Source organism: Eucalyptus grandis, chromosome 10 (genome assembly GCF_016545825.1).
Source record: "Eucalyptus grandis isolate ANBG69807.140 chromosome 10, ASM1654582v1, whole genome shotgun sequence".
Lineage (NCBI taxonomy): Eukaryota > Viridiplantae > Streptophyta > Magnoliopsida > Myrtales > Myrtaceae > Eucalyptus > Eucalyptus grandis.
This window is the reverse complement of record NC_052621.1, coordinates 21,761,385-21,776,767: the sequence shown is the minus strand read 5'-3', so window position 1 is coordinate 21,776,767 and position 15,383 is coordinate 21,761,385. Positions and strand designations below refer to the sequence as shown.

The 15,383-nt window shown below is 36.1% G+C and overlaps 1 protein-coding gene across 1 annotated transcript; it reads left to right on the top strand.

Moving 5' to 3' along the window:
- The first annotated feature begins 4,260 nt into the window (after window positions 1-4,260).
- Window positions 4,261-5,847, top strand: LOC120288756 (UPF0481 protein At3g47200-like). Its single transcript, XM_039302900.1, has 2 exons — window positions 4,261-4,848; window positions 5,137-5,847. Exons 1-2 carry the CDS (start codon window positions 4,261-4,263, stop codon window positions 5,845-5,847), a joined length of 1,299 nt encoding a protein of 432 aa, XP_039158834.1.
- The last annotated feature ends 9,536 nt before the right edge of the window (window positions 5,848-15,383 follow it).

Below are 15,383 nucleotides of genomic sequence, written 5' to 3'. Positions count from 1 at the left end.
ACTCCATTTTAGAAGCAAAATATTTCCTTTGTTACTTGTGAAAAATTGTCTTCACACCTATTCACCCACCTCTAAGTGTTCATACTAGTACTTACAACAATTACTTGAGTACCATAACTTTTAGATAATATTCACATGAGTGTTATAACTTTCTATCATCATTTGAGTATTATAAACTTTCAAAGAACTTTCATCACAAGTGTCATGCCACATCAGATTTTCAACACTATGAAGAACGTTTTAAAAAAATTATGGGATTATCATCTTTACTAAACCCAAAACTGTCCTCGAATTTCATTATTGGGAACATAATCCAGCTATCATAAGCCTTAATAAAATGGAAGCATGATATATGATAACAACTAGTAGAAGGACATGACGTCTCCCGTAGTATTGCGATTGAACTACTCCTCAAATGGTGAAACACAGCAGAGCCTTCGTATAGGAGCGATTATGATGTTTGTGCTGATCCAATCTAACTATCGCTTGCAAAATAATATCGTTTTCGATGAAATTAAGGGAACTTATAATGTTTAATATGTGAAAATTTTGTTCGATTAAATAGGAACACTTTAAAAGTTGATTTTTCTCATTTCAATGAAAGTGTTCATAAGCTCTATTTCATCGATATAACAAATAGACGCCGATGTAATGTAAAATATGAATGAGAGACATATCATTCTAAGTCGAGTTCAGTGCAGATATTCTATTATGCTTTGAATCATGCTCGATTTTGATGTGATCTTTTGAATCTGCACTTCCTTTGACCTTTTTTATATATGGGAATAAAAAGCTAGGGGAAAGAACATAAACACGTACAGTGGAGGAGAAAGAGAGAGTTGCTGAAAGAAAATGGAAAATTAAAAGAAGATAAGAAAATGGGGAAAGTTGTTTTGAGAAAAATTTAAAAGTTGTTGTACTTTTTTATTTCCAAATATGTCTTATTAATTTCAAATTTTGGACTTGAACCACTTCACCCTCGTTAAGTAGATAACAGGTCAAATAAAAAAAAATCTCATAACAGAGCGAAAGGTGACCCAAGCTAATTTAAGATTTAACAAAAGCTAGTTGGGGTGGTTGAAGCAAGAGTAAATTTAGACAAGCTCATTGACTCCTTTCAAAATGACATGAATCCTTTATCTAGTACAAGAAAATATTAAATGGTGTTGAATCTTCACGTGAGTCACATTCCACCTCACTCATTAATCGCCATGTGCTTAGGTGGTGCCCACTATCAGTCTCTTGTCCCTTTATTCTGTGCCTTGCATTTCTCTTCTTCTTTTTCTTCCTTTCTTCCTTTTAGCCGTTGCCACTACCCCTGTCAATAGCCATGCCCATGGAGCCCCGACTACCAACCACTGCAACCTCATGTTGGCCTTGCCCAATTGTGAATTGGATTCGTTTTCTTTTTTCCCTTGCAGAGTTAGGGGAGGGGTCATCTTGAGTCTCTTCTTATCTGAGTTTTGCTCGTTCTTGTCCTAAATTGGTGAGAAAAATCTAATATTTCTTAGCATTTTAGATGGTTGCAGAATTAAAAGGGGAGGTTTTAATGCGCGTTTTGATTTCTTCATTGGATGGTGATTCCGTTTCCAATAGTATCAATATTTAGTTTAACTTATAAAATTGACTTTGCTATACTAGTTTGACTTTGATTTGAGATTGAACATATCTTTTTGCTAGAATCAATTGAGTTTGACACAAGATGATTATAACTTGATTTGTGTGTCACCTAAAGTTAATTTATGAAAAGTTATATGATTACCACGTGCAAACCAAGCGTATATTTTATTGGAAAGTCACTCTTTGTGAAATATTGTTTTCTTTTTTGTTGGATGATATGTGTGTGTATATATATGAAAGGGGCAATGAGTACTAAAAATGAGATCCCAACTAAGAAATTTGGATCATCCAGACGGTAAAAATTATAAATATAATGTCATGTCAAATTGACGAAGTCTGTACCCAAATCACATTGAATGCATTCAATTTTTTATTTTATTTTTTTGGTCGGAAATGCATTCAATTCAATACCAGCATTTTAGTTGAGGCAAAAACTCAAGAGATTCATTAAATCCTAAGGCTCGTACATGGTTATAAGATTATGTGGAGGTGAGCAATGCAATTCAATTCCCACGTTATTCATAGGACATTACCTAAAAACTTTTTGTCTTTACCCTGGTCACAAAAAGTGACACACTCCTCACATGGACACCACCAAACACTCTTCCCATATCTCTCTCTCTCTCTCTCTCTAATTCACATCCTCTCACTTCTTTCAGCTTGATTGGTTTATGGAAAATTGATCCACAAAATGATATATTAATTTGATTGGTTTATGAAATTAGCCATTTCATATTATGTCAACAACTTTTACGAGATTTTTGTGTTTACTATTTATTAATTATAGCAATCACAACAGATCCAAGTACTCCTCAATTGGAGCTTCTTATAAAATAAATGCATAAATTCCCTGGAGAAATATACGATGAACAATAGAGAATACCATATATTCATGTGATTCGAATCAAATATCGATATCCACCACGGGAAAAGCCAACAATGAAAATTCCATTGATCAATCCAAGAATTATAGAGTAACAACTGCTCACAAACTTGAGTGTTTCCAATAATTAAAAGGAAGACTTCTACTTTTTTTCGTCCTTTTCTATTTTATTTATGTGGCTTAAAATGAAGAAAAAATTGAACCCTTCTCTTTACACGGCCAATCAATAGTAGCATCACTTGTATGGCCTTTAGAGGAGTCAACCTCTTGATTTAATCAATCTTGAATCCAAAGAAATTAGATAAAGTAAAGTAACAACCCTATCTTGATTGAATTCCAATGGCATGACTCCAATTGGTATTCAGTCAAGAATTTAGCTCCCCTTCATTCAATTTGGGTGAGGTCTCAAGACATCTTTTAGGAGAACTATTATGAAGCTCATAAATGCGCGCAGTCAATTACGCTTAAATGATCTAAAGCTAAAAAGAAATAAAAAAAATAAAACCCACATTAATATTTAGTTTTAACTTCAAAACTTGACTTTGCTTCTATGATTTGACTTTAATTTGAATTCAAATTTATCTTTTGGTATAAGCTAATTTTTCTCCATTAGAAACCGGTGGACATTCTTGAATTTCAAACAAGATTATTACAACCTATCTTGTGTGCTATCTAAAATTCATTTATGAGAAGTTATATGATTTTCATGAGCTAACTGTGCATAAATATTACATGAACATTACTCATTGTGAAGCCTTTTTCCTACAAGTGATGTATATATGGGAGAAAGGCGTTGAGTACTAAAAACGAGACATCAAATAAGAATCTAGCATGACCCAAACATATGAGGAAAAAATTATACCAAATAAAATAAAAAATACTATTATAAATCTATTGCCACATAAAATATCAAGTATGTGAAATTCTTACCTCAATTAGCATTACATGTACTCAACTCAAATGACCATTTTAGTTTAGCTAAACACTTGTGAAATGTATCAAATTCAAAAGCTCAGACATGATAATGAGATGTCATGTTTTGTGTGCATACCATTCATTTCCTATGGCTTCCATAGGACATGCTTAAACACATTCTCTCTTTACCTCGTGCACAAAATATGATTTATACATGGGCCCGTCAAATAGGTAAATCGGGTTGAAAACAATCCAATCCAAATTGATCTATTCAATCCATTTTGACCCATGTCTATGCAATACTAATATAACGACTCAAAGAGACCCAAATCCAACTCGACCTAAGATCCATTTTAGTAAGTTTTTCACCTTAAATTGTTGTTTGTGTGTATTTTGTGCACTCGAACTTTCGTATTTACTAAATACAATCTATATTGGGGTTGTTCCTAATAGGAAATTGGACTAAACGACAATCTTTGTCGGGGAGATTGGGCCCCATCTTGTGGTGGACTATAGTCCCGCGCGTGGATGGGTTGGATCTATATAGAAAAACCTGGACCATTTCGAACCCATATTCAATTAGACTTTACAACTCAAATTCATGAAAAAAAGGATTATTAAAATTTAATTAACTCATAAATAATCCGACTCATTTTATATGAGTTACAAAATTGGTCAAGACCCATTTCCACACCTCTATATATACATAGGCGACCAGCATTGGGCTTGGACGACCCCAAGCTTCACGCCAACTCTTCCTATTCTCTCTCTCTCTCTCAGCCAGAACAAAAACTTGTGGAACCTCCGAAACTCCCCGAGGCATGTTCCCCTCGTCGCCCCCAATGGACCCGAACGAGACCAACTGGATCGTTCATGTCAACGCGAACCTCAAGTGCATGCCCGACGACGAGCAACAGTACTGGAAGGATCCGTCCATCTACAGGGTTCCCCCCTCCATCACCGACCTCAACCCCAAGGCCTACCAGCCGCAGGTTGTCTCTTTCGGCCCCTACCACTACGGCGACCCCCGCCTCAGTTCAATGGAGGAACACAAGCACCGCGTGCTCCTCCACTTCCTGAGGTACTACCGGAAGTCCCTCGAGCACTTCTTCGAGTCCCTGAGGGAGGTGGCGCATAAGCTCGAGGACAGCTACGACAATCTGGACCAGAAGTGGAAGGAAGGCACGGGGAGCAAGTTCCTGGAGCTGATGATCACGGACGGCTGCTTCATGCTTGAGATCATGAGGATCGCGACACTGCCAAGAAGTGAGGCGGAGAATAATGGCTATGCGCCCAATGACCCCATCTTCAGCATCCACAGGCTGGAATGCATAGCCCTGTATATAAGGCGGGACATGCTGCTGCTGGAGAATCAACTGCCGATTCTAGTGCTGTATCAGCTGGTTGCCGTCGCGAACAATGGCAGGGAGGTTAGTTTCTTTGGTTTCGCCCCGTCATTAGAGAGATTATTGCGCCCGTGCAAACAGCTGAAGTGTGTTCACCTAAAATTCATTTTGATTATCTCAGATAGATCTTACGTGAAACCCATTAAATTTAATATTCCAAATGCTTAGGTTGCATGCTTCAAGATGAATTAACAATTTAATTATTAAATCTGTCACCTAAATAAGAGACTTTTTTTTTTTCCTTTCATGCGCGTAGCATCGACACAACAACACACTCGTATTCAATGCACTGACTTTACTCCAACAACGCAGGATGACGTCAATGAGCTCATCGGAAAGTTCTACTTCCCCCGTGAAAAAAAAAAGTTCAGGGGGTTGGGCAGATGCCTGCATGTCATGGACGTCTTCAGGAGAGGCTTGCTGATGGAACCCGAAGAGGTCCATCACGAACGGGAAAATGTGGGGTTTGAGGAGACCGAGCCGATAATCCGGTCAGCCACTGAGCTCACCGAGGCCGGGATCAAGTTCGGTAAGAGCAAGACCAACAGCCTCAAGAACATCTTCTTTGCTAAAGGGCACCTGAAGCTCCCAGTTTTCACCGTGGATGACACCACCGAGTCCATGTTCCTCAACGCCATGACGTTCGAGCGCTTGCACATCAAGGCTGGGAACGAGGTCACATCCTACGTCACCTTCATGGACAAAATCATCAACAATGAGCAGGATGTCGCCCTGCTCCACACCGAAGGCATCATCCATAATGATTTCGGAAGTGACAAGGCAGTCGCCAAACTATTCAACTCTCTGTGCACGGAAGTGACGCTCCCATCCAACGAAAACCTCGATGACGTGCAACAGAAGATCAGCAAGCACTGCAAGAAGCGCCGGAACAAGTGGAGGGCTAATCTCAACCGCACCTACTTCAGGAGTCCTTGGACTATATTGTCTTTCACCGCCGCCTTCTTCCTCTTCGCTCTCACTATAATGCAGGCCGTGTATACCGTGCTCAGATACCATGCATAATGATTTCTTTTTTTCCATTTTTGGTTGTTTCTCCTAATGCCTGATGCCCAATATTTATCTGTTGATTGGCTGTTGATTGTTTTCATCAATGATTTTCCTCCTGTTTTCATCAATGATTTTCCTCCTGTTTTCATTCGTGCTTATTTCCCTCTCTAAATGTTATGATAGATGGACATTTGGCTGTTTATATGTCATTATCAGATGATGATTGTCTTGTTTCAATCTTTTTCATTTTCGTCTAGTTTGGATAGGTATTCGGAAGGACAATCACGTTCTCGGCAAATGAAATCTTCCATCCCAACAGTTTCTTTTTGATTAAATTTTGTTAAAGTTGTGGTCAATTTATCCAGAAAAGCCAAGACTCTACAAGTTTGCAGAACTATAGTACGTAGTTAAAGTTTGTGGTTTTCTAGCTTAGTCGGTGGTAGTTAGAAATAATGGCAAAAAACCTGTCCAACGTGTAAAATGAAGCAAATTTCTTTGTTTGTGACAGAGATTCTTAGCAGAAGAGTCGATTGGGAAGAACTATAAAAAGGCTTCATGCTCGTTCATTCATGTTCAGACCAACTACAGCTCCATATATACCTTGCACAGAACATTTTGATAATGAAACAAGCTTCAAAAGCTCCTTCCTTGTTCCTTTGCTGAGTAAATCCCCACAAACATACACATTTCCACATCAACACTAAAAGCTAACAGTGGTGTCAGGGCCTCATTCGGTAATCATTGAGCGTGAGTCCTATCCACCCGCTTCTAAAATCACCCACCCATATATCTGACACCAGAACAATGGCCAAATCTATCTCACTATTGTTCCCACTTTCGATGAAAATAACTATACTTATTTACCGAAGCATTAAAATGATTACTTTCTTAATGGCACAAGATTTATGCGACAGCATGGAGAAAGGATATGTAGCTCCATAAGAAGGTACAAGCTTCCGGCAGACCAACCACAAAAAGCTGCAAGAGCTCTGTATGTCATCCAACAAGCACTTTTGGAAACAATATTTCAGCAAAGCCATTGGAGCAAAAACCACAACGACGTGTTCTAAGATACTGCAGAAGCCAAAGAATTTATGCAATTAAATAACGTGAGAGAACAAAATCACCAAAGAGATAAGACAAGCAACAATAAGGAAAAATTTGCACGATTCGGTCATACCACCAACAGCTACTCCACGGGAAGGGTTAGCTGCAAATAATAAGGTAATTATTTATTGGAGAATTATAGAGCTACAATCGTTCATAATGCTCAAGTGTTTCCCTTGTTGGACGCAAATTGCGCAACCCCAAGATCTCCATAACCAGAACAAGAACATGCATAATTGAGTAGAAAAATTAACGCACCTGTTTTGGGATCCATTGTTCTTGAAGTGGAAGCGGAAACACAATGTTCCACGCGCAAGTCCTTCTCCTTTATTGCCCTCCGTATCACTGGCTCAATGAGGCGGCCCCCCTCACGTTTAGCGTTAGGTAAACGCCTCTTAGGTGAGGATACATGTGAGAATTCGGGTTAGAGGAGAGATTTGAGCACTATTTATAGAGTTTCCAGCTAGTCCCTCTCATTACGAGCCAGGCTTAACTCGGCCCACACTAGCCAGCCCATATTAGACTAATTAGGAAACCTTCTATCTCACCTTAGACCAAACCCCGTAAAATGGTAAACGTTAAACGGTAAATTACAATATCAATTAATGTAGTCCACAATTAGAAAAACTCTTACATTCTCCCACTTGAATTATATTAATTGAAATCGTAATTTATGTGCGCACATTGGTCTAGAGATAATTCTTAATAGTCAATCCTATCCCATAAAGTCTTAAACACCGAATCATGGCGGTAACTGCATGTATATACACATAGCCTTCCATGGTCACGAATGTTCTCAACTTTATTGATATGGATTCAATATGATAAAGTGGCAAATGGATAACATCTCTTATAGAGAGATCTCATTTGTCAATCACCATTCTCTTACCTTAGGCGTAACAAAAACTTGTGCCACTAGAGAATGCTTTATGGTTTCAATGAACTCACTTATGTCTTGTCCTTATGGTTAACCTTTCTTTATGTATCATAAGACATATGCACAAGACTAATAACCGGATGCCCGGATGCCCCTAGCCTTCACTTAAGGTTTATACAATCCCTTGAGACTTTATTAATATGTATTCAACATAATAACAACACATTCAAAAATATTTTATTGAATGCAAAAGTTGATACATATCAAACTGTTACAAAGTGTAACGAACACAGATGAAACATTTATCAGAGTAAAGCCAAAATAGCTCCCACTAAACAACAGCATCTTATGATACTCCTAGGCCCATGCTAACGATATGTCACTCAAATACACACGGGCGTAGGCCTTTAGTTAGTGCATCTACAATCACATCATCTATGAAAATATATTATATTAAAACGTCATCTTTCTGTACTGTTTGCTTTTGGTAAAAAATTTTGACCACCATATATTTAGACCCCTTGAGACATCTGTAGTAAATAAATAATACTACAAATTTGTTATCTCAATATAACCGTATGGGTCTATCCATAAAGTTAAAACGATCAACTCCGTCATGAGGTTCCGGAGCCTAATAGCCCAAGTAACAACCTAAAAGAATGTTACTAACACTGCTTACATAGTAAAAGATGACATATAACTTTATTTATTTTATTGCACTTCCTACTAACATAAATATGTATCTTGTTATTGATATTATATCATCCTAACAGCTAGCAAAGTTAACATCTAAATACCCTACTAACTGCAAGAATTAAACTTGTCTGTAAATTAACATATATTCTCTTGTCCTTTTAAGTACCTTAAAACCTTTTGGCAGCAACTTAGATCGCGTCCTGGATTCAACTTATATCTGCCTAAAAATCCCATCACAAAGGCGATATTTAATCTAGTGCAAAATCAAAGCATATATTATACTTTTAAGTGCACTAACGCAAGGTATACCATTTAATTAGATTTTCTCAATATCTAAATAAGGACAATGTGATAGATTTAGTCCATCACTCTTAACAACAGGAGCAATTCCTGGCTTGCAATAATGTATATTGAATATTTCCAATATACAATCAGCAAATGTCCTCCGAGAAAATATAATATAATATGGCAAAAACAATCCTTATAGACCTCGGTATAAAATATTATGTACATAAAGTATGAGAAAAAATAAATTTCCTCCCACTGACCTTGCAGTATATTGAATTACTTTATTTCCAATTGAACAAAATAACAACACTATAAAACTTTAATAATATTGTCTGGAAACTTGCTTAAGACTATAAATAAGACTTTTCAGTCTACACACAAGTTTACTTGAAACATTTGTTGCAAAATTCTCCAATTGCACAATATAGATTTTGTATCTATTTGGCGTAACTTTATATCAAAATAAATTATTAATACCACGTTCACTCTGAAAGAATATTTAAAGAAATAATTATTTTTTCACTATAAACAATCCGCCCCTCTTTCAGAGTGAAAAAAGTTACGCTAAATAGATACAAAATTCTCCAATTGCAAATTTGGCTTTAAATTCCACGATCTTTCTTTGAAATTCTTTTAGTTTTGTATGCCAATTTGCAACTAATGAACTTATGATCTTTAGGCAAGTAGGTTAGTTTCCAAACACTATGATGTTTCATAGATCATATACCGCATTTTATGGCATATAATCACATAATTAAGAACAAGAAACGACATTTATATAAGTTGATATTGTAATCATACTCTCACAAATAAAATATATAGTATGATGATATAACTGATCGTCTTTCCCTAAAAATCTCCTTAATAAAGCTGCAACCACTTCATTCTGCACTTGAGAGGTTTAAGAGATTTCATTATAAACTATATCAAGAATAGTACCTTGAACCTCAATAAGTTTAGTCTATGGTACAGGAGATTCCATAATTATCTGTATCACAATTATCTATTTAGGCAAAGACAAAGACACAGTGATTTTCCATCGTACTATTATCCTTAAATAGAAAACTTTCAGAAACAACCTTTTAACCATATACGAGATGTATATGTCATTAGGACTTAAACACAATCTTTGCAGATGTGTCCTAATTTCAATATCAGACAAGACATAATTTCAAGCAACTAAAGCTTCGCAGTCCGCATGCAAACCTTTTTTCAAGTGTTCTAGAATGGAACGCTTTATGGACAGTAAGCAAAATTCAATTGCTATTTTCTCAAGCAACAAATCATATGTCCACAACTTAAAATTTGAAGCAATAAAAACCTCAATAATAATGAAGTTATTAATTACAGAAAATGTGACTAAAAACCAAGCAATGTATATAATTAGCATCATGTGAGTATTGTGTAACTTGACGTACAAGTACACATTCAGAGAGTTACACGCATAATCATATAATCACCTTTGGGTAGAATACATGACATGCAGTTGTACACTCCCCACATAATAGCGGTTATGAGAATATATTCTAATTCTTCGTGAATTCATCATTTTTGGGCATATGAATCACTAGAATCAGTCACTCCTCCACCACACTATCATGTATCCTTCCATGAACTAATACACAATCACCTCCTTTGGGAGTATGACTACGCATTAGATCAGGAGACATCCCAATCATCATACGAGATCGAAATTTCTCAAACCCAATCAAGCATGCCACTTTGGCGGTCACTACTCAATTGAATCATTGAAATTCTCTCATACAAGAGATATAAACTTTACTCCTCACATACACCATATACATGTGATTTTAACTTTAGTGATAGGGGCAGCATATTACCAAAATCACATATCATGCTAATTACATTGCTTTATTCATTAATAAAATTAATCATATATATACAGCGAACCTGAAAGACAGATTCCAATGAGATCATTGATCATAGTAACACAAGAAACTTCTCATAACAGAGAATAAAACATCTCTTATGCGCCCTCCGACAGAGAATAAAACATCTCTTATGCACCCCAATTACATATTACCATAACAACATAAAAATAATGCTGATCTAAAATCTCTCACAAATTAACATCAATAGTAATACATGGTACACCAAATCGACAAGTTTGACAGCTAATTCATTATCACTCATGAGTTCATAAGGCAAAAATGACTCTAAGGCCAACAGTTGATTTATTAATCAATTTTAGGTAACAAATATCATTACTTCAACTAGTGGCCTATAAATTGAGTCAAACCGCAGAACTAAATATCTAAACTATAATAGTAGATACTATTGTTCTGCATAAATATTGCCATACTCCTTTACCATAAAAAATATTTAACTCGATAGATATTAACCAGTGACCATATGAGTTTATGTACAATATGCAATAACTTTATTAACATGTATTACCTACACTCAGCATATGCGTTAATTAGTACAATCAGTTTGGTCACAGATTCTTAAAAATGTCCATCATTCAAAAGTTACCAACATGTAAAAGAGTATGCATGAGCAATAAAAATTTCATGACTTTTACTATTTCTCATTATCTCAAGATATATTCAATTCCCATCTCATAATGATTGTATTTCATTAAGCCAGCTTCAGTTCACAATAAAGTTTGATTTTTATTGATGAATCACACATTTATAATGATTATGTGATAATATACCTATAACCCAACACTTGTATTTCCAAAATCACAGAAAAATACAAGGAAAAATATGTAAAAATTCATTTAAAATACACATATTTAGGGTTTCATATGCAATTTCACATCAATAAAACCATCAAACATATAAAATAAATATACCACGAGATAGGAAATCACCATACGAGTCCAACGCCGCCAGCCACGCGCCAAATGGAGGCTCCACGTGCTCACACACACCGCTTGAGTGCGAGGCGCATGGAGCTCACGCGCGGCGCGTGTCCGCACGTGGGGGCACGTGTAGCCTCCTCCAGCGACGCGCTGCCGACTCTCTTGCTCGTCTCGTCTCCCCCAATCCAAATTTGTGATTTAATTTAATTTTTTATTGAACAAAAAATCTCAAAAATCACAAATTACGGCAAGATCCGTACTAATTACGGCTAATCCGTACAAATTAGGGCAAAATCAATTGCATACCACATGTTGGACGCAAATTGCGCAACCCCAAGATCTTCATAACCAGAACAAGAACATGCATAATTGAGTAGAAAGATTAATGCATATGTTTTGGGATCCATTGTTTTTGAAGCGGAAGCGGAAACACAATGTTCCACGCGTAAGTCATTCTCCTCTATTGCCCTCCGTATCACTGTTTTGTGATCCATTGTTTTTGAAGCGGAAGTAGAAACACAATGTTCCACACGCAAGTCCTTCTCCTCTATTGCCCTATGTATTACTGGCTCAATGAGACAGCCCCCCTCACGTTTAGCGTTAGGTAAACGCCCCTTATGTGAGGATACATGTGAGAATTCGGGTTAGAGGAGAGACTTGAGCACTATTTATAGAGTTTCTAGCCAATCCCTCTCATTACAGGCCAGGCTCAACTCGGCCCACACTAGGCAGCCCATATTAGACTAATTAAGAAACCTTCTATCTCACCTTAGACCAAACCCCGTAAAACGGTAAACATTAAATGATAAATTACAATATCAATTAATGTAGTCCACAATTAAAAAACTCTCACATCCCTACGTAAGATTATACCTAAACCCATAGTATTTCACCTCAAGTAATTGCTTGATAAACAAATCATTGAAAACTTGAAACACTCGAGTCTTCACGAAGAAAATGCCTCAACTGGATAAAGGATTCTCTTCACAAGCTTCACCCAATGCTCACATCTCTTTTGCACCCCAATGAAAGGAGAACTCCACTCTAAGGCTTGAAGAAGTCAACGGCCCACACAGCCCACACAAACCCATCGACAAGCACCAACATACGAACCCTTTTTCTTATTCTTTTTGGCTGTAAGGAGTTCCACTTAATGGACGGTTTGGATAAGATTATAACCAACTCTCCGCGTTGTAATCCAAATAGGATAAGTGTGCTGGGTTTTAATCCACCAAGCATCTTCCAATCAAATCAGATTTCGTATACCGCTCAAACTCATAATATAATTTAAGAACATACTAAAAGAAAAGTTTCAAGACGCAACAAAGGCACAAACTATTAGATTTCAGTCTCTTCAAAATGCTAAAATAAAAATTATGAGACCCTGAAACAATAATGTGGAAGATTAGAATGACGAGTAAATCAAATGGGGGCTTATGGAGATGATATCAGGGGAGTAGAAATTTTAGATATGATGCTTATTAAGGAACACAATCCTATTATCAGCCCTCTAGAAGAATTTAAGGATTTAAAAATCATGTTAGTGAGTGAATTAATGAGCTCGAGTGTATGAAAAAGACAAATGCTATATGATGAAGATTCCGTTGAGAGTGACTTTCAGTCTAAAATAAATGTGGGGTGTCATAAATCTAAAAAGGGTTCAAGGAGCTTATCGAAAAATAAAAGAGGAGAAGAAACCTCCTCAAAGGAAAAAAAAAAAATCTAACCTACAGTATTTGCAATAAAATAAATCACTTAAGAAAAGTTGTTGGTTTCCTAAATAAATCTCAATATTACTCGTGTAAAAGATATAGCCACATAGAAAAAAAATTGTTGGTTGAAAACAAATCATCGAGATAATTATGTTGAAGAAAAAGAAAATACAGACAATTTGTTTAGTGCAAGCCAAGTGGCAAATGTCGAAAACAATTATACATATTATATTGATAGTGGTGTAGTAATCACAGATGCGTGATAAACTATGTCTAACAATCTTGATCTACCATTTCCGGTGGGGCAACAATGGGGCCCGGTGGAAAATCCCGATGACCTCGACTTTTAATTGGTGAAAGTACTTAGGTTTCCCAAAGGGTATATTTTATATCATTAGGGCTTAATGCAACAATGTTGGGCACATAAACGTTAGTGGGTAAATGATATTTTAGAGTCTGTAGCCATGGCAGCAACTTGAAAGGAAGAGAACTGCAATGCCTTGGTGAACTCGAATGCCCTTGAGGGACGATTTTCTTTATTGAGCATAAATTAAGTAGATGAAGAATCCATAGCTATATAAAAATAGTTGGAAACAAATTCCTAAAAATTGAACCAACACTCGAACATTCGAATACCGAAAACGAACGCATAAACGTGCCTGGAAACATGTAACACCAATCGAAGGCATATCATAGAGACGGACATACCTTGATTGCCATAGACTAAGTACTATTGCAGTCTCATAAGAATCGAAGCCTTGAGTTCCGTTCATTAAGAGGGAGTATGCTGCTTCAAGGGGGAGAAAATAGCGAAGTGTATTTTCTCTAATACTCTACGGGTAACGTTATCCCATTTACTTTTTATTTTATATATCGTAGTTATTTTCACTTAAAAAATAATTGCCCTCTCCTCTTATGGGCTCTTCATATATGGGCCGAATTTTGGCTTAACATGGGCGGATGGGCTTAACTTGACCCATCAAATAAAAAACTCATCATCTCTCACTCGCACATAGTGAGCCAAACATAACTCTCTTTAACTCTTTGCAACATTCATATCAATAAATAATCCGTGCAATCAACATACTTTGAGAGCTCATTGCCATACATCTGTTAAGAATATATAGCAACTCATAATGGGCATCACATTTTTTAGTAGATATAGTATGCAGTATCTTAGATCGATCGATTACATTCACATCTCTCTTGATCTCTTTTTAACAATAATATATTTTATTCACAATTATGATTATCTCAAAACAATCATATTGTCGACTAATGAATATAAAACTAGAATGTAATTCTCCAAACTCAATCTTCCACTTTCCTTGAAACTCTCAATTTTAATTCAAGTTGGTTTTTTAGAAATGTCCCATTAAATTGTGAATCAATTCATGATCATTAGCAACATTATAAGATAGCAAACACTGAATAGAAATCTTGAGAATAAGTAAGAGTCATGAGAGCATTTAATTGAGGAACTCACATGGCATAAAAGTTGATATCAAAACTTTTGCCACTCTTACTGATCGTCTCATGCATATGTAGTATGAAATACGTATTAAGGTATTAACTCATTTTCCAAGGAGCATATGTCTAAACTTTCAATACCGTACAGATGATAGTTCACACATACTTAATGTCTAACTTGAGTTCATGTATCTACTATTTCATGAAATTCATCAGAACTCACATCTGGCATCAAAGACAAATAAAGTAGAATATGTGGGTTATTTTACTTTCAGACATAGTATATATATTTTAAGCTTAAAATCTCAATTATCACATAGATAATAAGCTTAAAAACCGTCTCATCTTTATTTATCACATAGTAAATAGAGGCGATTACCCATATGAGTGGGCTAATCTCTTATCTGTCCGACATACTTTCTCAATTTTATATAACGCACTAAGCATTAAGATGTATAAACGTCAAACATAGACTCATAGGCATTAACTATGAAAACACAAATTCATTAAATGTGAACACTTAAGAGAAATTACAATATTTAGTACATCAACATCTACGTAATTAGTTCCA